This window comes from Leucoraja erinacea, chromosome 31 (genome assembly GCF_028641065.1).
Source record: "Leucoraja erinacea ecotype New England chromosome 31, Leri_hhj_1, whole genome shotgun sequence".
Lineage (NCBI taxonomy): Eukaryota > Metazoa > Chordata > Chondrichthyes > Rajiformes > Rajidae > Leucoraja > Leucoraja erinaceus.
The window spans coordinates 20,932,666-20,958,389 of record NC_073407.1 but is presented as its reverse complement, the minus strand read 5'-3'; the positions used below and the strand labels follow the sequence as shown (position 1 = coordinate 20,958,389).

Sequence of the window (25,724 nt, the reverse complement as noted above, 5' to 3'; positions counted from 1 at the left end):
GAGTTAATTCAAGTCCTTGAATTTTATCATTTTTATTTCTTCATCTAACAACATTCTTGATTTCACTTTGTCCTCTAGTTTCATGAAACTATCATAACTCTTCCACGAAATGTTTACCTGTATGTAAAACTCACCCTTTCTTGTGACTCATTGGGTAGCATTTTTTTGTTTGTGTTATGTGGTCAAGTTTTAATCTGCTCCAGAGATTCATGCAGGTAATGCAAGTAAATGGTCTTATGCAGGACCAAAGGAGTGGTGCATGTCATGCAGCTTATTTATCTTGAACATTTAGTCCTAATTCTTATATAGACTCAAACTTTATAAATGCAGTACTGATGTTTCACAAGGAGGTATTGGAAAACCATTTGTGTCTCAACAATTTAAAATACCAATTTAAAAAAAAAAGAAGAAACAAAAATCTGATTTCTTAAACGGCTCTTGGGTGAAATTCTGAACTTGGATCATTGAGGTACGGTCCACTGATGTGACAAATGCATTGGATTCAATGATGGCGCATGATGCCAAATGTGGGACTGGGTACAGCGAAGATGATTGCTACGTTTTAAAATCTGAAATGGGTAAAGACTGCAGTGTGACGGAGGGAATTTAAGGGATGCATTTTGAGGCTTGTGATGTGAATTGGAGTTTGCAGTAGAAAAAGAGTGATGGGAGTGAAGGTGCAGCACAGCGGCTCAGTTGGTAGAGCTGCTGCCTCACAGTACCTGAGAGCCAGATTCGGGTGCTGTCTTTGTAAAGTTTGCATGTTCTTCCTGTGATTGTGTAGGTTTCCTCCCTTGCACCAGTTTCCTCCCTTGTCCTGGAGAGGTGTGGGGTTGTAGGTTAATTGGCCTCTAAATTGCCACGAATATGTAAAGAGTGGACAAGAATGTGGGGTAATATGGAACTAATGTAAATGAGTAATCAATGGTCAGTGTGGACTTGGTGTGCTGCTTTGTCTGTACCTCTAAATACCAAACACTTTTTAAACATGTCATGGCAGTAGTTACATTTCTCAATGAAATACTCAAAAAACTGTTGTTGCAATAACAACATAGCAGTTTCACTGTCACTTCAAGAGACGAGCTTTGTTTGCAGGTTTTAAAATAATCTTAAACTGCTCTTAGTTGAAATGTGAACTTGGGTAGCTGAGGAACTGGTCCACTGATTGCATTGGGTTCAATTGGGAGCACATGATGGCAACTAGGATTGGGTACAGCGGAGATGATTCGGACATGAAATGTGGGAGGAATGGGCAAAGGCTGCAGTGCGATGGGAAGGGAGTTTAAGGGATGCACTTTAAGGCTTATGGTGTGTTGGAGTTTCCAATAGAAAAGGTGATGGGAATTTGGGTGCATGTGGCATGGAGTTTAGTAGACACGGAGGCTTGGAATGATGAGAAAGAGATGAGAAGTCGTGATGGGGGACAGTTGAGGAACTGGCTGGGGACAGGTGAGGTGGGATGCTAGATTAGAATTGGGGGATATGGGTTGTATCTTGGTTCTTGGTTTCCTGGTCCTACAAGGAAGGAGTTTAGACGGCGATGGATGTCAGACAGGGAAGAAGGGCTGAGTTCTGATGAAGGTAGACAAAAGTGCTGGAGAAACTCAGCGGGTGCAGCAGCATCTATGGAGTGAAGGAATCAATTAGGTAACGTTTCGGGCCGAAATCCTTCTTCAGAAGTGTGAGATTCAAAAATCACAAATGCTCTTGAGACAAATTCAGACAAAGAAGTGTTTTTATTAATTTCATATTCTGCAGAATAGGTGCCTCTCCTCTGATGTCCCCTAGAGGCACAAAGAAAATGGAGATGCTTTCTATCTTTATACTTTTCTTCACTATGGTCACTACCTCATGTCTCCCCATCGAGTTTCGTCCAATCATAACATAAAGCCCACATTCCCACGAGAAAGTCCAGGAATGTCTCGGACCATCTCCTGACGTCAAAGACTCCCAAGGCCTTCTGCTGAAGTTTCTATCTGTTTGCTACTTTTTATCTAGAATTTCTCTCTGTTCTGTATATTGTTACTTTATTCTACCAGCAGTCTGGCTTCTGCTGATAAGCTCATTTCTTTCTAAGTTATATTTTTCAGAGTTCTAGTATAATTCAACCATTCCTATAAACCCTTTTCTCACAGAAGTGTTGCGTTTTGATGAGGTGGGTGGAGGACCAGAGTGGTTTGGTTGATCACATGATTTGGGAGGACTGCAACGGCACATGAGACCTTTGCAGTTTGCACCAACGATCCTATAAGACCTGCTATAGGATCTTTGGTTTGCACCTCTGAGTCGAAGATCTTATAGTGGATCTTTGCTTTGCACCAAAGATTATAGCTTTGTACTGAGTTTTTTTTGGATGTGTTGGGGAGGAGCTGAAGGTTGAGCCGGAACCGGAAACTTGCCTGATCACTGATCAGGGAATCGTGCTCACGAAATGGCCGCCGAGCGAGTTGCACATCTCAAACATTGGCACTGCGCCGTGCACTGACCCCCCGGCCCACTCCACCAGGGCCGCCCCGGCCTTTTATTTATTCCAGCTTTGCAGCGATGGAGGCCCAAGGAGGCAGCGAGACGCTGCAGGCGGAGAGAGAGCGGATTCGCTGGGAGATCCTGGAATTGGAACGGCGCCTGGGAGTGGACGCCATTGAAGAGATGGGAGGCAAGGAGGGCGGTGAGTGAGTGGGGCGATGGGGACGAATTAGTCCCAGCCCAGCGAGGAGGGGAAAATGATGCATGGGTGGGGTAGACAGAGAGAGAGAGAGAGAGTTAGTGAACGGCTGGGTAGAGAAAAATATTAACGTTAAATGGATAAAGAAAGGAACTGTGAGTGACCGAAGGAAATGTAGGAAGAGGGGTAATTTTACATGTAAAACATATAAACGTATGGCATAAGAACAGGCCCCTTCGGCCCACAATGTCTGTTCTAAACATGACCCAGATAAACTTACCCCGGCCCTCAGTTGCCTGCATATGATTCATTTCCCTCAATTCCCTGTATATCCTATTTCTGTTACAAGGAGGCCTTTGCATCACTTGGTTCCAGATTGTACTTTTCTGGAGTGGGGAAGAGAAGGCAATATGAGGAGAACAGCACAGTAAAGTCGGAGAAGAATGAGTCGGGGAGGATGGGAGGGGGTGAAAGAGATGCTGAAAATTTGAACAAAAAAAAGTGCAGGATGAACTCAGCCGGGCAGGCAGCATGTGTGTAGGGAAATGGACAAGCAGGATTTTGAGTTGGGACTCTTCCGACTCGTGATTATGGCTATGGTGAGGTAGAGGTATGGATAAGGAGATAATCAGGCAGTGGTTGAAAGAGAAAAGAGAATGTTGCTGTTATGGTGTGGGGGGGGGGGGTTTGATTGGATTAACAAGGTCATTTGATGGGGATGTGATCCACAAACCTAGAGTTAATCATCTTCATTTTTATTCACTGAATGTGTCATCTGAATGGGGATCAAGGGCTATGATGAGCTGAGAGTTTTCTGACCTGGTATTGACAACCCTTCATTGGGTGTCTCTGACCAGGAGATGAACATTTAATCTTCTCTCTGAGCTAACATTGGGCAGAAGGGAAGGGGAAACGTAGAAAATAGGTGGAGGGGTAGGCTTTTCGGCCCTTCGACCCAGCACCGCCATTCAATATGATCATGGCTGATCAGCCAGAATCAGTAACCTGTTCCTTCTTTCTCTCTATATCCCTCCCATAAAAATATGAAGAATTATATTGTATATTATTAATTATACACTTTCATGATTACTGCATAATACATAAAATTAAATAGGATATTATGGCTCAAAATCACCAGTGACCAAAATGCACGAATTATGAGTGGTGCTTGCGTTTAGTGTCAGTGCCTAAACAGTGTTTTATATATCCAGCTATTGTGTCTAATGATACTGGGATACACACTAAAGATGCTAGAAATGCCAGCTTGAAACAAAATTAATGTTTTATGCAGATGAACTTTCATCACAACTGGAAAATTTAACTGGGGATGTAAGGAGGCAAAAGATTGCTTGGGACATTTGTTGGGAGGCTGGTCGATATTATTGAATGGCAGTGCTCCTTATCTGGGTTAGGATGATGTAACTCCAATTTTATGCATGTTGAGGATATCTTGCATCAATATAGACTGTAATGTTCCTACCAGAATCCTGACTTGCCTTTTTTGTGAGGTAATGCCCTTTCTTACACTGGCAGGATGTGATGCTGAAGAAAAATCTGCAGAAGAGGACTGCCTTTCTCTGGTAAGGACCTCTTTGCTTTACTTGATCCCAGAATATCTCTTTCAGACCAAACATCAGCTTATAAAAAGGCAGGCTGCCTTGGACCATACTCGAGGCCATTGAACAATCTCGATAGCAGTGCATAAACTGTTCATTTGCAAATTCTTCTCAATTTTTTCGGTAGGTGGGTTGCCAATTGCTGTGGGTTTCTTAACAGTTAATGAATTAGAAGAGAAAAGGTGCTTCTGAAACTTGGCCTCCTAGTTCTGGATAGCCCGACAAGGGGGAAAAATCTTCTCTGCCTCCAACCTGTTGAATTCCCCCTCGGAATCCTTGGTTTAATAATATCAGCTCTCATTCTTCAATGCTGCAATGAGTAGACTCAATCTGCACAACCTCAGTTCTATGTGAGCTGCTTTGTTCTAGGAATCTACTGATCCTTGTTTACACCTCCCTCAAAACAAATATGAAGTTCCTTAGAGTCTGAAACTCTACACGGCATTGGTCTACTAACTCCTAGATCCATTCCACCATCTACAACATACCAAGGCTTGGATGGTGCTGTGAACCCTTCCAGGAAGTAGTGGCTCACTTAATTAGAACCCAGTTCTCGTCTTAAACATTCATTCCTTCTTTCCTTCGTCCGTGCCTCTGGTGTCTACCGTCTACAGAGTCCTTTGCAACAATGTTCTGTGGGTTCTTCAGCAGCACCTCTCAATCAGTGGCTTCTGTCACCTAAACAATAAGGGCGAAACCAACTGCTGGGGTAACTCAGCGGGACAGGCAGCATTCCTTCTCTTCAGAGATACTGCCCGTCCGGCTGAGTTACTCCAGCAGTTTGTGTCTAATTTGATTTAATCCAGCATCTGCAGTTCTTTCCTACACATTCTAAACAATAAGGGCAGCAGGTACACGGGACTGCCTACAAGTTCCCTTCCAAGTAAACCACTTTCCTGACTTGGAGATCTTTTCCATCCCTCGGTGTCAATAGCTCCGAGTACTGTATCTCCCTATGCAGCAGCACTGACAGTACCATTATCATGGATTGAAATTCAAGAATATAGCTGATTCCCAGCTCATGAATATTTGAGGACGGGGGAAAGGTCCTGCCATTAATGCATAAATGAACTATAATGAAAACAGCTACAACCTTCCACCTGAGAGATATTGCTGGCAAGCAAGCCTTGGGTACCTCTAATTTCATACCAATTTCCTTTTAAATCTTCTTAACCTGTTGTGGTTATTGACTAGATCCCCAGATATTTAATTTGTCTTTAAGACAATGCAGAGGGTAGAGGGAGAAGTAACTTTGTTGTCTTCAGGTGGAGGCCTCTGTCAGTGAAACTGCACCTCGGCTCCCTGACAGTGTTTCGGATGACGAGGGAGATGATCTTCCCGAGGACCCTGAGACGTGCCTGCAGATGAATCTGGTGTACCAGGAGGTGATTGTGGAGAAGCTGCAGGACCTGGAGTTGCTGCTCATCCACAATAAGGAAATGCAGGTGAGTGTACGTGGCTGAGGTGACTTGAAAAAGTAGGGCATTGGTAGGAACCCCAGTGGAAGATTTGGTGCACTGATCCAACCTCTTTTGGACGTGTCCGTGACCACCCAGCTGTTCTAGTACAATGGGGGATTCAACACTATAGGACGGTTCCAGCGTTGCCCGTGACTGCAGGGCTTTGTCCTCTCAACCACCTCCTTCCCATGTTCCACTTCTGTCTATCTATAAATTGGAAGTGAAAGGAGAACATGGAAAGATTAATTCCTTTATCTCAGTTAAGTGGTCATCATGTGTTTGCCTAAATTGTATGTACCTGGATATAAGACTCTAAATATCACATATTGTGATCCTAACCTTACTCGTGCCCATTTTTATTGTTATATCTACATAGTAATCAGTTACAGGGACGTTGATAATTTCTTGCCACTAGTTCCTATCGCAATGGGTTTGAGGCAAATTAATGATCAACTAACGCAGCTCGGATTCAGAATTAGCTGAGACTTTGTTGACTGAGGGTTTTTGGAAGTAAAGCAGAGAAAGATGTAGATGTTCAGCATATCGGGCACCATCTATGGAAAGAGCAATTGAGTTAAAACATCATGGATTTGGATATGCCAGGTTTTGTGCTCTCCTTATCTCTCTGCTAGCAAATACACAATCCTCTTTTATCTCCTGCAGGCCGAAATAATGAGTGACTTGGCAGGACAAGATGTTGAGAAATCAAAATTATCAAAGAGTCAGCCTTCCATGTTCCTGGGGCACTTCATGAAGCCATACTTTAGGGATAAAGTGACTGGTCTTGTAAGTATTTTTGATTTTTTTTAAAAACATAAATAATTGCTAATTATTTATGGTGTTTTGTTTAGATGGTTATCAAACACCAACATATCGACCTTCTCCACCTAAAATGAAAACGCTGAAAGTCTCCTCCCAGTTGGTTTACAGTGTCTTTAAAGAGAATGAACTCTGCAACCATTTATCTAGTCTGGCAATTCCAGTTCTGGGCTTTCCAATTGACTCGGTGCAGTCTGAGGAAGGACCAACCCAAAACGTTGCCTCTCCATGTCTTCCTCCAGAGGTACTGCTGGACCAGCTGAGATACTTCAACACTTTGTGTTCTGCATAAGATTCCATCATCTGCAGTTCCTCGTGTCGACATCAGTACAACTTGAAGCAGTTGATCAATATTTGGTAATCAATGAACTGCTGTCAGAATCTGATGCAATGAAAGATATTTAGTGTTACTTATACTTGCATCATTTGAAGAAGTATTAATAATTGTTGGCTCAACAGCTGCCCAGCTTTATGTGTATGCTAATATACTGTATCTCTAATTGTGACCAGGGTCCTCCAGCAAACCAAGACACAAAGGAGAAGGCCACTCAAGGCATAAAACCGTTTGAAGAATTTCTCGTAAAAAGCTGTAAGTATTTATCATTTGTCCAATAATGGCCTCTTCCAAGTCTCAGTTTTGATGTTACCCCTCAGATTCCTATTAAATCTTTTCCCCTTCACCTTAAATATTTTTTTAATTTGTTCTTGGGTCAGTGTTGTTGCTGGCAGGGCCAGCATTCATTTCTCAGAGTGAGATCTAATGGAGTTCTGTTTAATGCAACTGAGTGGATTAGTGGGGGTGCATGTGGTACTGGCCCTCCATTCCTTACCTGAGCCTCGTGCAATTGTCCGAAGTTTATCATCTTTTGGGTAAGGACTGGCCTTGAGTGGGATATTTTGTTTAGTCAGTACCTGGTATCTCCCCTTAACTAAACTTGGGGATCACTGATAGAGCTCCAGGCCTACTAGTGGTTCAAAAAGCCTGGTCACAAGTTACAAAATAAACTCATATTCTGAAATTTGTCTTTTCTCAGGGAAGCAGAGAGAGAAAGACAAGCTAAAAGTCTCGATTGCAAGTGATTCGATGCAGCGACTGCTGCAGCCTAAACTTGTGAGGTAAAATACTTTTTAATATATTATTGGCCCAGTCCTCGTCGATTGTAATATGGCTGAAATCTGAAATTCTTTCTTCAATTGTCATGTTTGATGTCACGAGATGCATGCAGTCATGTAAATGACTCGATGTTTCGTCATTTCCTTCATTGTTGAATTCTCCCCTTTTTCTGTGAGAGATGTCTCTTGGCCAGCCCTCCATCAAGACTCACTGACTACTTCTGTGGTTGCTGACTTCCATATATTTCTAGGCCATCGTCGATTTTTCCTCCTTTGTTTAATCCTTAAATGCTTTCAGATTGCTCCATGACCTTCCCTCTGGCACGGCAAACCCTAACTTGTACAAACCCAATTTTCATGACCCACTTTTGATACGTCGTTGGCCTACCTGTTATTCTTAAACTGTGGCCCCTGGTTCTGGACTCCCCCAACATTGGGAACATGTTTCCTGCCTCTAGCGTGTCCAATCCCTTAATAATCTTATATGTTTCAATAAGATACCCTCTCATCCTTCTAAATTCCAGAGTATACAAACCCAGTCGCTCCATTCTATCAACGTATGACAGTTCCGTCATCCCGAGAATTAACCTTGTGAACCTATGAATCAATAGCAAGAATGCCCATCCTCAAATTTGGAGACCAAAACTGCACACAATACTCCAGGTGTGGTCTCACCAGGGCCCTGTATAACTGCAGAAGGACCTCTTTGCTCCTATGCTCAACTCCTCGTCATGATGGCCAACATTTGCTTTCTTCACTGCCTGCTGTACCTGCATGCTTACTTTCAGGGACTGATGTACAAGGACACCCAGATCTTGTTGTACTTCCTTTTTTCCTAACTTGGCACCATTGAGATAATAATCTGCTTTCCTGTTCTTGCCACCAAAGTGAATAACCTCACATTTATCCACATTAAACTGCATCTGCCCACTCAGCCAACCTGTCCAAGTCACCCTCCATCCTCATAGCATCCTCACTGTTCACACTGCCACAGTGCTTTGTGTCATCTGCAAATTTGCTAATGTTACTTTTAATCCCTTCATCTAAATCATTAATGTATATTGTAAATAGCTGTGGTCCCAGGACCGAGCCTTGCGGCATCCCACTAGTCATTGCCTGCCATTCTGAAAGGGACCCGTTAATTCCTATTCTTTGTTTTCTGACTGCCAACCAATTTTCCATCCATGTCAGTACCCTACCCCCAATACCTGCCACTGTCATCCATGCTAGGGTTTCCAGTCAACATTGGCCAGTTCCTCTCTCATGCCTCCATAGTCTCCTTTGCTCAACTGTAATACTGGCACTTCTGATTTTCCCTTCTCCCTCTCAAATTGTAGATTAAAACTTATCATATTATGGTCACTGCCTCCTAATGGCTCCTTTGCCTTGACTTTCCTTTCATTACACAACACTAAATCCAGAATTGCCTTCTCCCTGGTAGGCTCCAGTACAAGCTGCTCTGAATCCATCTCGGAGACGCTCCACCTCCTCTGGCAGCTTGTTCCATACCAACCACCCTTTGTTAAAAATGTTTCCCCTCAGATTTCTATTAAATCTTTTCCCCTTCACCTTAAACCTATGTCATCTAGTCCTCGATTCCCCAACTATGGTCAAGAGATTCTGTGCATCTACCTGATCTATTCCTCTCATGATTTTATATACTTTTTGTTGACCTAGGTCAGAAAAATCTTCCAGGTTTTCTCCTCTTTTTAGTCCAGGGCTTTCACACAACCCCCCCCCACCACCACCACCACCACCACCCTCTGGCGTGAGGTGAGATGACATAGTCTGCATTGAACTATAGATAGGAATAATCTGGTTATAATATTCTTGGCGTCCTGGACATTTCATGTTCATTGTTTTCATATGTTTCAGGATATAACATTTGTCCCATTAAATGTCTCGTTTCCCCATAAACACCAGTAAATGCTTGCTGGGATCGCCTCAGTATAAACTTCCCAGAACTTTATCCAAGCTCATTGTATCAAAGGAACGTTTCACTGTTGGAGGCAACACTGTTTTAGGCCAGAATTCCATCCTGTTCTAGCAGATTCCTGCTCAGTCATGACCTGAAGAATTCCTCCCTTGTTTCTTTTCCTTGTTTTGGAGTATTGAATTCTGAACTTTAGTAGTTACCCTGATTGATCATGGGCACAAATCAGGATACAAGCTAAGAACTCTAATATTTTCCTTGCATTTTTAGGCTTGAGTACCTGAACAAGAAACTGACACTGTCCCGCGATGAAAAGGAGAAAAGTGTCTTGCGGAAGCAGATTGGTGCAACTGAGCGGGAAATGGATGAGATTAAGTGAGATAACATTCCTGCCATCAGGCATTTTTAGAAGAGTATCTAATTGAGCATTTGTCACCAAGTGATTTGCATTGCAACTGTCTTTTCAGTAGGACATTGCCCTTGCATAAGAAAGTCTCTTTGATTCACTGCCACAATACCTGTGCATTTGTGAACAATAGTGGCATCTTGTGTATGGATGCACTCCCGTATGTTTGTTCTCTTTGGCTGTAATAAGTACAAGTTATGTCAATATCCAATGAAGAAAGTGTGGTCAAACTGTTAGCTGCATGTTCTTCTGTTTATTAACTTCTCGAACTTCCCTTGTGCTATCAGCTTTTAATTTCAGACTTTGTCTTTGGATTGCACAGTTTACATGGGTGGGTCCATGCTGAAATCGAGCCAGGGAAAATGCGATTCTTGCCTATGACAGCAACATTTTTAGACAAATAACCAGCGTTGTTAGTTGTGGTCTGTAACATGTGCCCAGACCACGAGAGCTCACAGGTTGTGTAGTGAAGTACTAGGTTGCTGTATGTTTCTGTATCTCTTCCTGAAGATCTTAATTTTATATAGAATCCATTTTAAAGGCATTGAAACATATTTTAAAACACAGATAATGATTGACATTCATTTTCTTTGGTACAATTTTGTGTTCCATTTATACTGGGCTCCGATGCTACAAAGCAAGTGAGACTATCATGGCCTTTATTGTCACCCATGAGGACTAGTGTCATGAAAAACTATGTATACCATGCATAGGATTGCTTATCTTCTCAGTGAGCAGTGGTTTAGCGTTTCTTGGAGGAGCTCGGGCTGGTTTTCCAGAAATACTGTTTATAGTTTGGGGTAAGAAGATACTGAGGACTATGGAGTAAAATTGTTCAAATGGAGTCCAGCCATATTCTGATAGAGCTGAGGAACAGCTTGGGAGTCTGTTCATGCACACACGGGCATGGTGAGGAGAAAGTTAATCAAAACATTGAAGTGAAGACAAGTACAATATTTTTAGTTATGCGTGTGTTTTTTAATGAATATTTATTATTCTCCAGTCACAATTTATGTACAGGTTTATTGAGAAAACTGGGACTGGGGAGGCTGGCACTTCTGAACCTGCCTTCAATGCAAAAGCAAAGCATTCAGATACGACCTGGTGGGATCATTTTCATGTAATAAGGCGTAATGTCTGAGCATAGAGCATGCAATGATCGAATTAAGACCACACAATGGGTCATGTGATGAAGCTTGGGGTCGGGGTTAAGTGTTTGCATAAAGATGATGGTATTCTCAGGAATGCTTTAAATTTGTAGGCAACCACCAAGCCGGAGGGCAATATTCTGTCTGCTATGAGATTTATTTCCCTGTATCCTACTGCTGGTGCATGTTTATGAAACAGTGAACGAAAGTCTCTGCTGAAGGTGAAGTGTATTTAACCTGAATTTCATTGGATTTAATATTCCAGTTTGCCAAACATCGTGAGCTGACAAGAGGTGCCTTTTTGCTTTTTATTTTTGCTGCTAAGTAGTCTCTACAAGGAAAGGTGTTGCCAATTTTCAACCAATGATATTTAATGTCTACACCTGGCTGAGAGTGAGTGCAAACAACTCTCGCCATGGTTTATAAAAGTGTGTTACTCCTTAACTCTTTTGTAGCCAGATGACGCAACGGCAGTTGTTGGGAAATAGGTTTGACGACCACGATTGGATAAAGATCTCCAACATTGATGTAAGTATATCAATATCGAAGGTAGACAAAAATGCTGGCGAAACTCAGTCTGAAGAAGGGTCTCGACCCGAAACGTCGCCTATTCCTTCTCTCCATAGATGCTGCTTCACCTGCTGAGTTTCTCCAGCAGTTTTGAATGCATTTGATTTTTCCAGCATCTGCAGTTCTTTCTTAATCAATATTGATGGGTGTATGTTTAGGGTTCATCCGTCTTTCTGCGTTTCATTACCCCCTCCCCCAATCCTTTTATTCTCTGCTGTTACTACTCTGTATCTGTCTCAATGTATCAATGGATATCCATCAATCCACTCTGTATCAATGGATATCCATTGAGCTTATAGTTGCTTGAATACAATTTCAAATTCAATGGATGAAATTAAGTTCAATGGATGAAAATTTCATCTTGAAAATTATTTACTTGCTCAACATTCTGATCCAGCCAGCTGTACTTGATAATGATCAGATGGGGTAAAGCTCTGCCTGATTTCTCCTCTTGGCTTGGATGATCTGAAGTAAGCTCCCTCAGACACTGTCTAGCTTGCTAAATGTGAATGCTCTGTCCAGTTCCAACAGTGAGAGGAGTTTTGATCCTTTTTAGAGTCTTCCAACACGCTGCTGAACTTGTAAATGTTTTATGTTTGTAGTTTGATGGAATTCGCAAGGCGGAAGATATCAAGAGGGTCTGGCAGAACTCTGAACATCCAAGCATCAATCAAACCCAGTGGAGCAGCGAAGATATAGAGCGGCTAAATGAGATCTCAAAGAGCGCTGGCTATGTGGACTGGGAGAGTATTGCAAGTGAGCTACAGGTACTGATGTTGCACAGTGCAAAAGTTGAGTTCCACTTCAGGCTAATGAGCTTCACTTGAGTTCCACTTCAGGCTTTTCTAAGCTTTGGTTAACTGCTGTTTACTACAGAGGAATTCAGGAGCAGCAAGCCTTCACAATCGATCAAAACACAGTGTTGGGGGAACTCTGCATGTTAGGCAACATCGGTAGAGGGAATGGACAGGCAACGATTTGGGCCGGGGCCTTCAGTCGTAATAGTCGACTTTTTAGGTTGGACCCTTCATCAGGCTCAACTGAGTCTTGCTTATTCTAGTAGGGTCTGAACATCAAATTGCAACAACATGCACTGATAGATGTTAGGAACATAGTTACAGAAGTGAAATGTTCTTCCCCTTCGAACCTTTTTATCACCTGGATTTATTGCATTCAGACCAAGGCCTGTTAGATCTGGATTCTATCCTCTGACCTTAGTCTTGTATCCTTTAATGCAGTTGGCTTTCACAAAGGGATAATGATACAATTCCTTACTAATACTTGGTGTGAACTGGTCAAATTATCCCAGGCTAGGGTTCTAATTGAGAGACCTATTCTATCCAGGATCGGTTGTTTACTAGTGTTTTTATTCTGTAATACCTTGATTAGGAAGTGTTAACTGTGACTGACGATATCATGAAACTGTAGAAAGGAAAAATGCATGTTTTTCTGTAATGCCGTCTTAATATTTCAAAAGATTTAAATATTTAAAGTGCAGAAAATTATTTTAGCTTAATTTTACACAGAATAAATCCAAACCAATGAGGTAATTGGTTATTTTAAACAATTTCTAGGTGTTGATGTATTTTGATATTACACATTCATGGTATTAAGCTGATGCATCAAATAGGGGCAATCTGAAGAGAAGGGATCACTTTTGCTTCTGTTTATTTGCTGCCATCTGTAAGAAGCTGCACGGGAATGTTCACTGACATTGTGTCCAGCCTGGAATGGGACATGAATCCATGACGTTGTAGTTTCTAGGTAAAGCCATTTAAATTAATGGATAGGAAAGAACTGCATATTCTGGTTTAAATCGAAGATAGACACAAAATGCTGGAGTAACTGAAGAAGGGTCTCGACCCAAAGCATCACCCATTCCTTCTCTCCAGAGATGCTGCCTGTCCCACTGGGTTACTCCAGCATTTTGTGTCTATCCTAAACTAATGGATAGATGTGTGCTAAAAATAAATCCAACGGTAATTTTAAAGATGATTTTAAAAAATCCAGCATCTTTAAATTTTAATTTCCCTTTTCTCCTTCCCACTGTAGACATCCCGTACTGCTTACATGTGTCTTCAGAAGTATCAGGAGTTTAACAAGGAACTGAAGAGGAGAGAGTGGTCTAAGGAAGAAGACCAGATGCTTACTGAGCTTGTGCAAAAGATGCGAGTTGGAAACTTCATCCCGTATACAAAGAGTGAGTGTAACCATCGAGCAGATCAAGCGAGCGTGAGAGGGCCTGGATGCAAATCCTTTCCTGACCGCAGTCTGCTCGGCTTGTGGTGTAACCCGACTTCTATGATCAATGTGCGCATTGTTAATAGTGTTCAGTGGACTCAGTAGGAATGCAGAGAAATGAAGAAGAAAATGTTCTCAATGACAGGACGATCAAGAACTGTGGACAGATTTAATTCTGCTGATAAAACAGCCAGGGATGACGAGAAGGAAAACCGTTCCATGTAGCCTGTGGGATTTCACTGCCTAAAAGGATGGTGGAAGTAGATTTTATTGGGTTTTTTCCCCAAAAAGGAATGATGCCCGTGTGGGAGAAATGTAGGGCCCCAAGGAAAGATGTTTGGGGGGGGAGTGACTAAATTACTTCTGCTGAAGGCCGACACAGGCTCATTTATGCTTTAATGATTTTCTAATTTTTATTGGGATACTGTGTCAAGCCCTTGCAGTTTTTAATTCATACAGTTTGTACAGTAAAGGTTTGCCACCAAAGCCAGCATTTAGTGCCAATCCCTATTCCTTCTTTGAGCAGATGATGTTGAGCAGCTTTTTTGAACTGTTGCATTCCTGGTGAAGGTGTCACCAGGTTTCAGGATTTGCCCCGAAGTCATGATGAAGGCAAGCTGATGTATTGAAATCAGAATGGTGTGTGATTTGGTGGGGAACCTGCCGGCGATAGTTTCCCAAATCTAGCCACTAGGGGGTGTCGCAGCTGGGGCCAATCCCACCTCTGGTGCTTTAGTGGTGAACAGCAATGAGAATCTTCATGACCATTGCTACCCTAAACCCGATTGCTTCCAGCACTCCCAAAAGCACTATCTGATCAATCTATAACACTAAATATTTCCAATCCCTAAACTTTCTGGAGAATATTGCTTAAGAGGCGGTGTAGGTTGCTGTCCGGAACACTTGAAGTCTTCATGGTGAAAGTTTTGGTACCATGTAGTTAGGGAAGTTTACAATTTTGACCCAGTTACAATGTTCCGAACACAGATCCGAGCCATCAAAGGAAACAAGTGATCTTTAAAGGACCTATCCTTCTAACTGTAGTCTCCCGGGTGGGCGGCACGACTCGCGTCAGCGGCCTCTGCAGTCCATCTGTCTTGTTATTTTTTTTGTCCTGTTTTAATGTAGTTTTTTTTTTTTTGGGGTATGTGGTGTGTGTGTGTGTGGGTGGGGGTGGGGGGGGAACTTTTAAAATCTTTCCCCAGCACGGAGACCCCGACCTTTTCCCTGTCGGGTCTGCGTTGTCGTTGGGGCTGCAACGTGGAGCGGCCTCCAGCAGGAACGACCTGGGGCTCCAGTCGCGGAGCTGCGGACCAACTCACCATCATGGAGCTGGCTGAGTTCGGAGCTGTGGTGGCGCACTTCTGCGACCCGACCCTCGGAGATTCGGAGGCTTACCGCAGGTCCGGTGGACAGTAATATCGGGAGCCCGCGGGTCCCTGCTGGGAGACCGCTTTTCGGGGCTTCCGCAACGGCGACTTCTCCCGCCCGAGTCGCGGGGTCGAGGAGTACCTGGAGCGGGGCCTGACATCGCCCGTAGTGGCTTCAACGGCTGCGGGACTTTGCTAGCGCCCGCCGGGGGCTCTAACAACAAGACCCGGAGCGCGGCCTTGCATCGCCCGGCGCGGCGTTAATGGCCGCGGGACAATTGCCATCGCCCGCCAGGGGCTTTGACTCTGACATCGGGAGGGGAATGGGGAATGCAGGGGAGAGAAGTTTTTTTGCCTTCCATCACAGCGAGGAGGAGATGCGCTGTGATGGATGTCTGTGTAAATTGTGTTGTGTCTTGGGTCTTTTTTTCTTGTATGTATGACTGCAGAAACAACATTTCATTTGAGCCTCTATGAGGTTCAAGTGACAAATAAATTGTATTGTATTTTGATTTGACCATTCCTCTGGAACTAATTAGCAGATACACTGTTTTTGATTTAATTTGGATAGATAAGATTCTGAAATGCGAATTTGCTTCATTGCAGTTGCGTATTTTATGGAGGGGCGGAATGGTAAACAGATTGTGTATCGCTGGTCCAAGGCACTTGATCCCTCGGTGACAAAAGGGCCTTGGACACCAAAAGAAGATGAGGTAGGTTATTTCTGGTCGTTGGTCCTTCCTTTCTCTGTCCTGGATCAGCAGCCAGGTCCTCCCCGGGCCATGGTTTCTAATCCCGAGAACTATTTGCGACCAGGTCAGACAGAAATGTGGCCACAAACAGTTCCCACACAGTGATTGATGCTTGCAATCCCACAGCAGCCGATAAATCCAACCCACTGGTCTCCCGAATGCTTGTCTGTATATATGGCTGTTTGTAAGTCAGTTGTTCATATGCTTGGGAGGATCTATACAGTTGAGTCGAGGCAAACTCAGTCTGAGTCTAGTTGAGTCAGACTGATTGCATTTACTGACGTCGCCACTTCTAAAATCACATTGCTACATTTCTTTTCTGCATACTCCACGTCTCTCAAAAGGCATCAGCACAGAGTTTTCCTTCGGCACCTTGCCTTAAGGTGAACATGGAAGATGCATTTTGGTCATTCTTTCTACCCCAAGGGTCTGCAACAAAATCTGATTCTGTGCACGGCACATGATGAGTACAGAAGACCTCATCACCATTGTCTGCTTACATTTGCCCAGCGACATCTAGGATGGCGATTGTATCCTGCAACACGTGTTCTTGGAAACTTCTTCGTCGTAGAGTGATGCAACGTGAAAACAGGCCCTTCGGCCCAACTTGCCCACACCGGCCAGCATGTCCCAGCGTCACGAGCCCCACCTGCCAGCATTTGGTCCACATCCCTCCGAACCTGTCCGATCCATGTACCTATCTAACTGCTTCTCAAATGTTGGGGTAGTCCCTGCCACAACTACCTCCTCTAGCAGGTACACAAAAATGCTGGAGAAACTCAGCGGGTGCAGCAGCATCTATGAAGCGAAGGAAATAGGCAACGTTTCGGCACGAAACGTCGCCTATTTCCTTCGCTCCATAGATGCTGCTGCACCCGCTGAGTTTCTCCAGCATTTTTGTGTGCCTTCGATTTTCCAGCATCTGCAGTTCCTTCTTAAATGCCTCCTCTGGCAGCTTGTTCTATACATCCTTCCCCCCCCCCCCCCCCCCCCCCCCCCCCCCCCCATCCTTCCCCCCCCCCCTTTGTGTGGAAAAAAGTTACCCCTCGAATTCCTATTAAATGTATTGATGCATTGTTCTTTCTCTGTCATCAGGTACATCATTGATTTTCCCCAAGATTTCCTCCAGAACTTAATCTATGTGGGTAAAGACATAAAATATAGAACTGACTCCTTGGTTTTGTATACAGGTATACAATCCAAAAGCAAGAGAGTAATATTTGATGGCTTTAGGGCACAATTATAGATGGGATGTACAAACAATAGAAAATATGCAGCTGGGATCGCTCGGGATGTTGGATTAGGAGTGTTGTGAAAGAGAGAGATGTAATAGCGTGAGTAACCGGAATGACCTGCTCTGATTTCACAATGTCTCCTAGTTCTAGGTAACCCCACAGATTATTACCTCTGTGGCCAAGCAGAATTAAGGATCAATATAATAGATTGGTTTGTTTTCTAGCTCCTCCTGAAGGCGGTGGCAAAGTATGGAAACCGGGACTGGTACAAGATTCAAGAGATGGTCCCTGGGAGGATGGATTCCCAATGTAGAGACAGGTATGTTTATAGTGTATACCTATGGAGGACATTGCCAGAGATAGGCAGGGGGGGGATTGTCTCTCAATAGTATATTGGTGATGGTTTTCTAGTGGCACAGAGAATGGCTGCATGATTGGTAATAAAAGGACTAATGTTAATAAGGCAATACTGTCTTGGTTGGGCAGGTTGTATGCTGGATGTTCTGTTACCCAGCAGTGGCTGCTTTGTAACCTTTTTAGTGCTAAATTGCTGGGAAAGGTTTTAGTAGGCCTGAGATGTGGTGTGGGTAAAGGTTGTTTAAATTTTCACAGATACCGGAATGGCTTAAATCAAAATGTGAGGAAAGGAAAATGGACTGAAAAAGAAGAGAGCGATTTTAAAGCATTGATTGAGAAGCATGGAGTAGGTAAGAGACGAGTGCACGCGTAAGGCCTGAAAACTCATTTTGCTACTCTACTAGTTTTTGGTTCCCTTTCCTCACTCATGCCCTGAAGTGGTGATCAATATGCATTATATATGCTGTATGTCCTTTCTAAAGACACACAATCTTCTGCATTTTCTTTTAAAATACATATCATTATATCTTCAACTTGTCATAAGATATGCCTATGATTTGTGTTTAGTTCTCGTAATTGACCTGAATCTTCCCATTGAATGTTAATCTGTAGGTCACCTTGCAGTCCGAGATGCTTTCCTATTATTGGCTCACAAGTAAGAGAGATGAAATAATTTCCAGCATAGTTCATCAAAGTAAAGTCATACAAAATGTTGCACGTTTTATGAAGTAATTCCCTAAAGTTTAACATAAATCTTTAGCTTCTTTCCGATCCTTGGCTTTTTCCTCCATCTGAATGTTCTTCCTGTTTCCCCTCCAGCTCAGAGCAGCCTCAATTTATTCTTGGTTGCTCTATTTCTAGGAAGCAGCAAGTTCACTTGACAAGATAGAGAGATATAGTAGTGAGTGTGGAGGTTTTTTCTAATCAGATTAGGGAGCCTTGGGTGCTAACAAATGATAAATGCATTGTACAGAGCTGCCAAGTAGTACGGATTTTCCGTATTTTGTACGGAAATGCGAACAGAATACGGAGATATGGATTTGCTTTGTAAAAAGTTTTTTTTTTTTTTTAAATCAGCCCGACTTCCTGTTTCATCTTGCTGCTTAAAAAATGCAAGGATATAAAAACTCATACTGTACCTCTAAATATTATAGGAGATTAAATCTATTAGTATTTTAAATTACAAGATCTGCATGATTAATTTTGTAAGCTTTGATCTGCCTGTCCCGCTCCAGGTTTAAACAGCGCTGTCGGTTTAACACGTGGGAATTAAAACGAACAGCGCTATGTGTTCTAAAATAGCACTCCCAGCTGGAGCGCTATGGCCACAGTGCTGTGGGTCACAGACTGTTAAGCGAGGGGGGAGGGAGGGAATAAGAGAGGGAGAGAGGAAAAAAAGGAAGGAGGGAGGGAAAGAGGAAGGAGGGAGAGAGGGAGGCTTCCAAAATGGCGTCCACATCTGGTGCTGAAAGCAGGAAGCACCCGTTCAAACAGCAGTATACAAAGAGATAGCAATGAATGCACTGTCAAGTATGGTGCGTAGAAGACATGTCAATTAGTACCAAAGTTATGCATTCTTGTACTCTTGCATGGGTATGACCGCACATAATAAATAACTTTTTTTTCAGCGTAAAAATACTAATTTCCTCAGCAAAATACTGATTTTCAGGTACTAGAATACTGAATGCTCTGACAAAACTTGGCAGCTCTGATTGTAATCCATAAGGATTTTAATATAGAGGGGGAAGACTTGGAGGAACACATACAAATGTTTGTTTGGAAAATTCTTCAAGGCTCTAATGCCTATCAGAGCAACAGCTTTGAAATTGGCACCCTAGTATCAAAGTTTAGGTCAAACTCGTTTGACAAGCACTAACAAACGAGCCACAACTTGGTTCCTCTATTGTTAGCTGACAAGTGTTACCCGCTCTCGCTCCGTATCTTCATCTTGATGGTAAGTTGTCAAACAGTTGGTTGTGAGGCAGTGAAGTCCTCAGGAAACAGTGGTACATGCCTGTTGGTGTCAATTAGTAAATGCCCAGGTCTCAATGCGTTGAATTGCTGAACTGAAATTCTAGTTTATCACTTGTTACTCTATTCCCAGACATCGTTTCAGTGTCTTCAATGTCGTTCTGTTTTAACAGGCAAATGGGCCAAAATAGCTGCAGAACTGTCAGGCAGGACCGACACGCAGTGCATCAGCAAATGGAAGGGACTAGCAGGCCTAACGGTAAGGATCCATACTCGGTGCGATTGATTGATTGAAAGAAACAGCATGGAAACAGGCCCTTGGGCCAACAGGTCCATGATGACCATCGATCACTGGTTCATTCTAGTTCCGTGTTCTCCAATTGTCAAGTTCTCTTCCTACACACTAAGGGCAATTTACAGAGGAAAATTAACTGGCTGCCCTGCATGAGATAGAGACGGGGAATGTGAGGATAATCATTCTGATAGAGTAATTATGATCGGCAGGCTCATTGCCATTGAGTGAGGAAGAAATAGTCACCTCCAGCCTCCATCACGTACTCCACCCATCTGCTAATCAACCCCCTCCCCCCCTAAACTTTGTCTTGCCCCTCCACCTCTCTTTTCTAATCCCCCACACTCCCCAACCGCAATCAATCTGAAGAAGTGTCCCAGCTTGAAATGTCACCTGTCCACTCCCTTCCCGGATGTTGCTTGGCCCGCTGAGTTCCACCAGCACCTTGTGTTTTGCTCTGGAAACAGTTGCTATGGCCATTGAAAGGGAACTGGATGGGCATTTGCAGGCGTATGGGGAAAGAGTGAAGGAGTGACGTTTCACTCTTATGGCCTTTTCTCGCACTACTCGTCTTATCATCTGTTTTTGCCAATCAATGCCCCTCCTTTTATGTATCCGCCTATCACTTGCCCAGCTATGTCCCATCCCCACCTCTCTTCCAGCTTTCTCCCCCTTCTACATTCAGTTTGTAGTAGGATTCCAACCCAAAACGTCACCTATCCATGTTTTCTGGAGATGCTGCCGAACCCATTGATTTACTACAGCACTGTCTTTTTTTGTTACAAACCAGCCTATGTACTTTCTTGTGTCCACTAAAGCTTGAAACGGCAATTTTATTTTATTTTCATAACATCCTACAGGCTCTTCGACAAAGGAACCGGAAGAGGAGACGGCGGATCGCCAAACAGTGGAAACGGGAAAGCACTTCTGAGGAGAGTTCTGAGGGTTCTGAGAAAGACGACATCTTGGAGGAGATGGAGCAGCAGGAGGAAGAGGACGAGGACGACGAAGACGATGAGTTGGTCCAGAAAGTCGAACAAAAGAAGCGGCCGTTAAAACGCAAGAAGCCAGCTGAGGCCATAGTGTTGGATGTGGACCAGTGGGTTCCAATCGTACCTAAGCAGCAGCTACCTGCGGAGGAAAACACAGCAGGCAAAGGTGACCACAACACGGCAGTGGAACAGCCTGTGGCCAATTTGAAGATTGAAAGTCAGACCCATCGCGGGAGACCCAGATCGAGCAGGATTTGGAGAAATCTCCCCAAGGCACCCAGTGCTCCTCCAGGTGCGGGGGAAACAGTAAAGGTGAGTAAACATTTAAAAATAAAACTGGTGGTTGGCGAGAAAGTGGGAGATCTTCGGCATTCCGGATCTATCTCATCTTTGCACCCATTGCTTCCAAAAATAAACACTCTAAATAAAGACTGGGCCATTCTCCACAATCGACATTCATCCATTGAAATGAGGGGGAAGGATAATGGTTCGGTGCTTCTGGTGCTTTCATTGAAATTCACCCATCTGCATATTTGAATTCCATTTTTAATACCTGAATGGGTTTGATATAACAGCCAGGCCTGCTTTAGCCTACAGTGGCATCCATTATGTTTGCGACAAAGACCCATCATTTATTTATTTGCCTCTGTACTCCACAATTTGAGATTTGTAATATTTAAAAAAATCATGTGGTTAAAGTGCACATTGTCAGATTGTATTAAAGGCCATTTTTAAACATTTTGATTTCACCATGTAGAAATTACAGCTGTGTTTATACATAATGTGTCGTCTGTTTCCCCACCCCCCCAATTTCAGGACACTTGGCTTCACAGGCGTTTGTAATTGCTCAGGTGTTTAATTGCCTCCTTAATGCAGATATATGAGAGCTCTCGGCACCTAATATTTCCTCCAGTCTTTCCATCACCTTTGTTTATTGCTGTTTATCAATTATCAACATGAGGACCAAAGTTGTGTGAATGAAAGTCAAATAAGCCAGTATGAGTGGCTTATTTGAAACAAGAATAAAACTGTTAGGTTAATCAACCAAACCTTGGGCTTACCAAAATCAACTGTTTGGAACATCATGAAGAAGAAAGAGCACTGGTGAGCTTACTAATCGCAAAGGGACTGGCAGACCAAGGAATACCTCCACAGCTGATGACAGAAGAATTCTCTCAACAATAAAGGAAAAACACCAAACACCTGTCCATCAGATCAGAAACACTGTTCGGGAGTCAGGTGTGGATTTGTCAATGATCACTGTCCACAGAAGACTTCATGAACAGAAATACAGAGGCTATACTGTAAGATGCAAACCACTGGTTAGCTGCAAAAATAGGATGGCCGGGTTACAGTTTGCCAAGAAGTACTTAAAAGAGCAACTACAGTTCTGGAAAAAAGGTCTTGTGGACAGATGAGACAAAGATCAACTTGTATCAGTGATGGCAAGAGCAAAGTATGGAGGAGTGAAGGAACTGCCCAAAATCCAAAGTATACCACCTCATCTGTGAAACATGATGGTGGGGGTGTTATGGCCTGGGCATGTATGGCTGCTGAAGGTACTGGCTCACTTATCTTCGTTGATGATACAACTGCTGATGGTAGTAGCATAATGAATTCTGAAGTGTATGGACACATCCTAGTTGCTCAAATTAAAACAAATGCCTCGGAACTCATTGGCTCGTGGTTCATTCTACAGCAAGACAATGATCCCAAACATACTGCTAAAGCAACAAAGGAGTTTTTCAAAGCTAAAAAATGGTCAATTCTTGAGTGGCCAAGTCAATCACCTGATCTGAACCCAATTGAGCATGCCTTTTATATGCTGAAGAGAAAACTGAAGGGGACTAGCCCCCAAAACAAGCATAAGCTAAAGATGGCTGCAATACAGGCCTGGCAGAGCATCACCAGAGAAGACACCCAGCAACTGGTGATGTCCATGAATCACAGACTTCAAGCAGTCATTGCATGCAAAGGATATGCAATAAAATACTAAACATGACTGCTTTCATTTACATGACATTGCTGTGTCCGAAACATTATGGTGCCCTGAAATGGGGGGGGACTAAGTATGAATACTGCTGTAATTTCTACACGGTGAAACCAAAATGTATAACAATTACCTTTATTAAAATCTGACAATGTGCACTTTAACCACATGTGATTTTTTTTTCTTTCTTTTTTTTTTTCTATTACAAATCTCAAATTTTGGGGTACAGAGGCTAATAAATAAATGCTGTGTCTTTGTCCTAAACATTACGGACGGCGCTATGTGGTGTGTGGCTCTTACCAACCATGTCCATTGTAGCACTGCAATCGGATGTAGACCCAGATCAGTTATTGACAAGTTTATTTCACTAAAGTGAATTAGTGAACCTGTCGGATTTTTTGCAACAATCCAGCATTTTTTCTCATTTTCTGAATGGTCAAATAATTATTCCTGTATTTCCAACCCTTGCTTGTAGGAATTTGATTTCTCCCGCTCGTGGTTATTAGTGTAATAAAAGAATATGTGCAGCTTTCTCTCTGGCTGTATGTAACAACATGTGGTGCATTCATCCCATTAGCCAACTGTTTACAATGGCAGATAAATCAGTAATCCAGAGGACAGGCACGCTGATCAGGAAAATGACCAGAGTGAGCTGTTGCAATCTGGAACTGCCTGAAAGATTGTTAGAGGCATCTAGTTGTAAAATTTCAAAGGGGAATTGAATAAACACTTTTCCAAAAGGTTACACGACTGTGAGAGAGCAGGAGAGTGAGAATATATGGAATAGCCAGCACAGGCCCAATGCCATGTTAGAGTTGCCCATGTTGACCAATTTGAGTGCAGAATGAAGACCAAGGAGCTTAGGAGCAGGCTGTGGCTGTAACGTGTGTGACCAACTTTTAACTTTATTAATTTTTTTTCCCCTTTTGTACAGAGTGCATCACCTGCATCAACAGTAGTGTCAGAGGCAGAGCCACCTCCCGAACTCACCCAGAGCTTGGTGGCAACTGATGAGCAACAGGAGCCTCCACGATCCCAAAGGAATCCCAAGCAGCCAAGGCGCACGATGAGTACAGCAAAGCTCTCCGATACAAATCTGGAAAGAAGGTTGCTTGCAGAGATCTCCCGATGGACCACAGCAAGGCCACCTGTTCAGAGGGAAAGTAAGCAACTCAACGTACCAATGCATATTGCCTTGAGAATCTCTGAGCCCTTACAAGAGAACTAGCTTATCCTTCCTCAAATTTCCTCTGAGATATTAACGCTACTAACTTCCCAGTGAATCCCACCAGGCTACTGAACGTCCCTTCCATAAGCTAGGTACTGTCCACCACACCTCTACCCCATTGTGGACATTGGGCTTTGTCTATGGAACTGGTGCACTATGATGCTGAGAACTATATTCTGCCCTCTATACAACCCTCCATGGTCTGTGTACTTGTGCTTCTAGCAGCTTGAGTGACCTTTAATTTCAACCAGTTCAACGCTGTTCATGTCTCCAGCTCTCGGGTTGGAAATTCAAAATTCACTCAATAAGGGACTGGTCATTTAAATCTGAGGTGCACAGAAATATCTTGGGGTTGTGAATCTCTGGAATTATCTGCTCCAGAGGGTGGTGAATGCCAGATCTTTGGATATATTTCATGTGGAAGCTAGTTCAAAATTTAAATAATCTTCAAGAACTTAGAGGAGTTTGGGCCAGTAGAGATCAGCCACGATCAGATTGAAAGGCAGGGCAGACTTGCGTCTTGCTACTCTACTGCTCCTGTTTTCTTGCATTCTTGTACTATTTGCCATGGAGCTGTCATCGTCGGAACTGCAGCCACCATTGACACAAATAGTGGTAACTAGGTAATCTGCTTAAGCTGAGGTATAAGCATTTAGGTCGAGGACACTGGGGAAACTACTGCGTTCATACTAGTTCCATGGACCTTCACATTAACCATAGGAAACACTTTAGATGTGTATTTCTTATGCATTGTCCTAGGGCAGTAAAATAATTCCAACTAGCAGCTTGTGGCGCAGTCCACCAGTTCAGTGCACGTATATTCTGATTTTTAAACTCGGCACAAAAGTTTAAACTTAAGTGGGGAAACTGGACATTGTAAGGATATGCATAATATTTCAAACACTTTCCTTCTCTTGCAAACAGTTCATGTTCAGCGCGAGAGACTGGAAGCAACTGGTTTAAGCAGCACTCCTGTTTTTGTTCTCTTGTTACAGGTAAGTTTCTCTGTTGTGAGCCTTTGAGAAAAGAAAGTGTTTGGATACTGGGCAGAGCTGTTGTGGATCAGAGATTCTGTGTAAATGTCCCTGGGACTGTGGTTGGAAATGAGATAGGAGTGATTCGGTATAGTTGTGGCTGTTTGCCGGATGGGAGGGGGGGTTGTTGTGTTCGAGTTACTGTTTGTTTTTAATGGAACACAAACAGATGACAATGTTTTGTCATTATACAACTCAAAATTATCAGCACACAATATTATTAAACCTGACGTGGGCATTCGACAGGAGGACCTCACATGGACATTCATGTCCAGGCTGATAGTGATCCAACTGTTGTTGTAGCTTGCCCAGTGGTTTGTAACCTCCAATGGCAAAATCATTCTTGCCACTAAAGACAAAGCGAAGGAATAGGTGACGTTTCGGGTCGAGACCCTTCTTCAGACCCGACGGGCGAGGCAGCATCTATGGAGCGAAGGAATAGGTGACGTTTCGGTTTGAGACCCTTCTTCAGACCCGACGGGTGAGGCAGCATCTATGGAGCGAAGGAGTAGGTGACGTTTCGGGTCGAGAA

General features: G+C 43.2%; 1 protein-coding gene and 1 non-coding gene across 4 annotated transcripts in view; both read left to right on the top strand.

Moving 5' to 3' along the window:
- Positions 1–2,389: 2,389 nt before the first annotated feature.
- Positions 2,390–25,724, top strand: part of snapc4 (small nuclear RNA activating complex, polypeptide 4) — a 35,538-nt gene continuing 12,203 nt past the window's right edge. Inside the window, exons 1-17 of one of the 3 annotated variants that reach the window (XM_055660267.1) lie at positions 2,390–2,668; positions 4,199–4,245; positions 5,547–5,726; positions 6,405–6,527; positions 7,071–7,149; positions 7,595–7,676; positions 9,877–9,981; positions 11,616–11,688; positions 12,333–12,497; positions 13,783–13,930; positions 15,948–16,054; positions 17,553–17,647; positions 17,941–18,035; positions 19,830–19,915; positions 20,809–21,252; positions 23,865–24,093; positions 25,083–25,153. In XM_055660267.1, the coding sequence (XP_055516242.1) occupies positions 2,545–2,668; positions 4,199–4,245; positions 5,547–5,726; positions 6,405–6,527; positions 7,071–7,149; positions 7,595–7,676; positions 9,877–9,981; positions 11,616–11,688; positions 12,333–12,497; positions 13,783–13,930; positions 15,948–16,054; positions 17,553–17,647; positions 17,941–18,035; positions 19,830–19,915; positions 20,809–21,252; positions 23,865–24,093; positions 25,083–25,153 (2,253 nt within the window). In that variant the 5' untranslated portion in view covers positions 2,390–2,544. Of the gene's footprint in view, positions 2,669–4,198; positions 4,246–5,546; positions 5,727–6,404; positions 6,528–7,070; positions 7,150–7,594; positions 7,677–9,876; positions 10,020–11,273; positions 11,327–11,615; positions 11,689–12,332; positions 12,498–13,782; positions 13,931–15,947; positions 16,055–17,552; positions 17,648–17,940; positions 18,036–19,829; positions 19,916–20,808; positions 21,253–23,864; positions 24,094–25,082; positions 25,154–25,724 lie in introns of those variants that run through there. The other 2 variants (XM_055660268.1, XM_055660269.1) reach the window with 2 other exon arrangements.
- Positions 3,456–3,553, top strand: LOC129712195 (Z30 small nucleolar RNA). Its single transcript, XR_008726008.1, has one exon. It is a non-coding gene; the product is annotated as a Z30 small nucleolar RNA (small nucleolar RNA).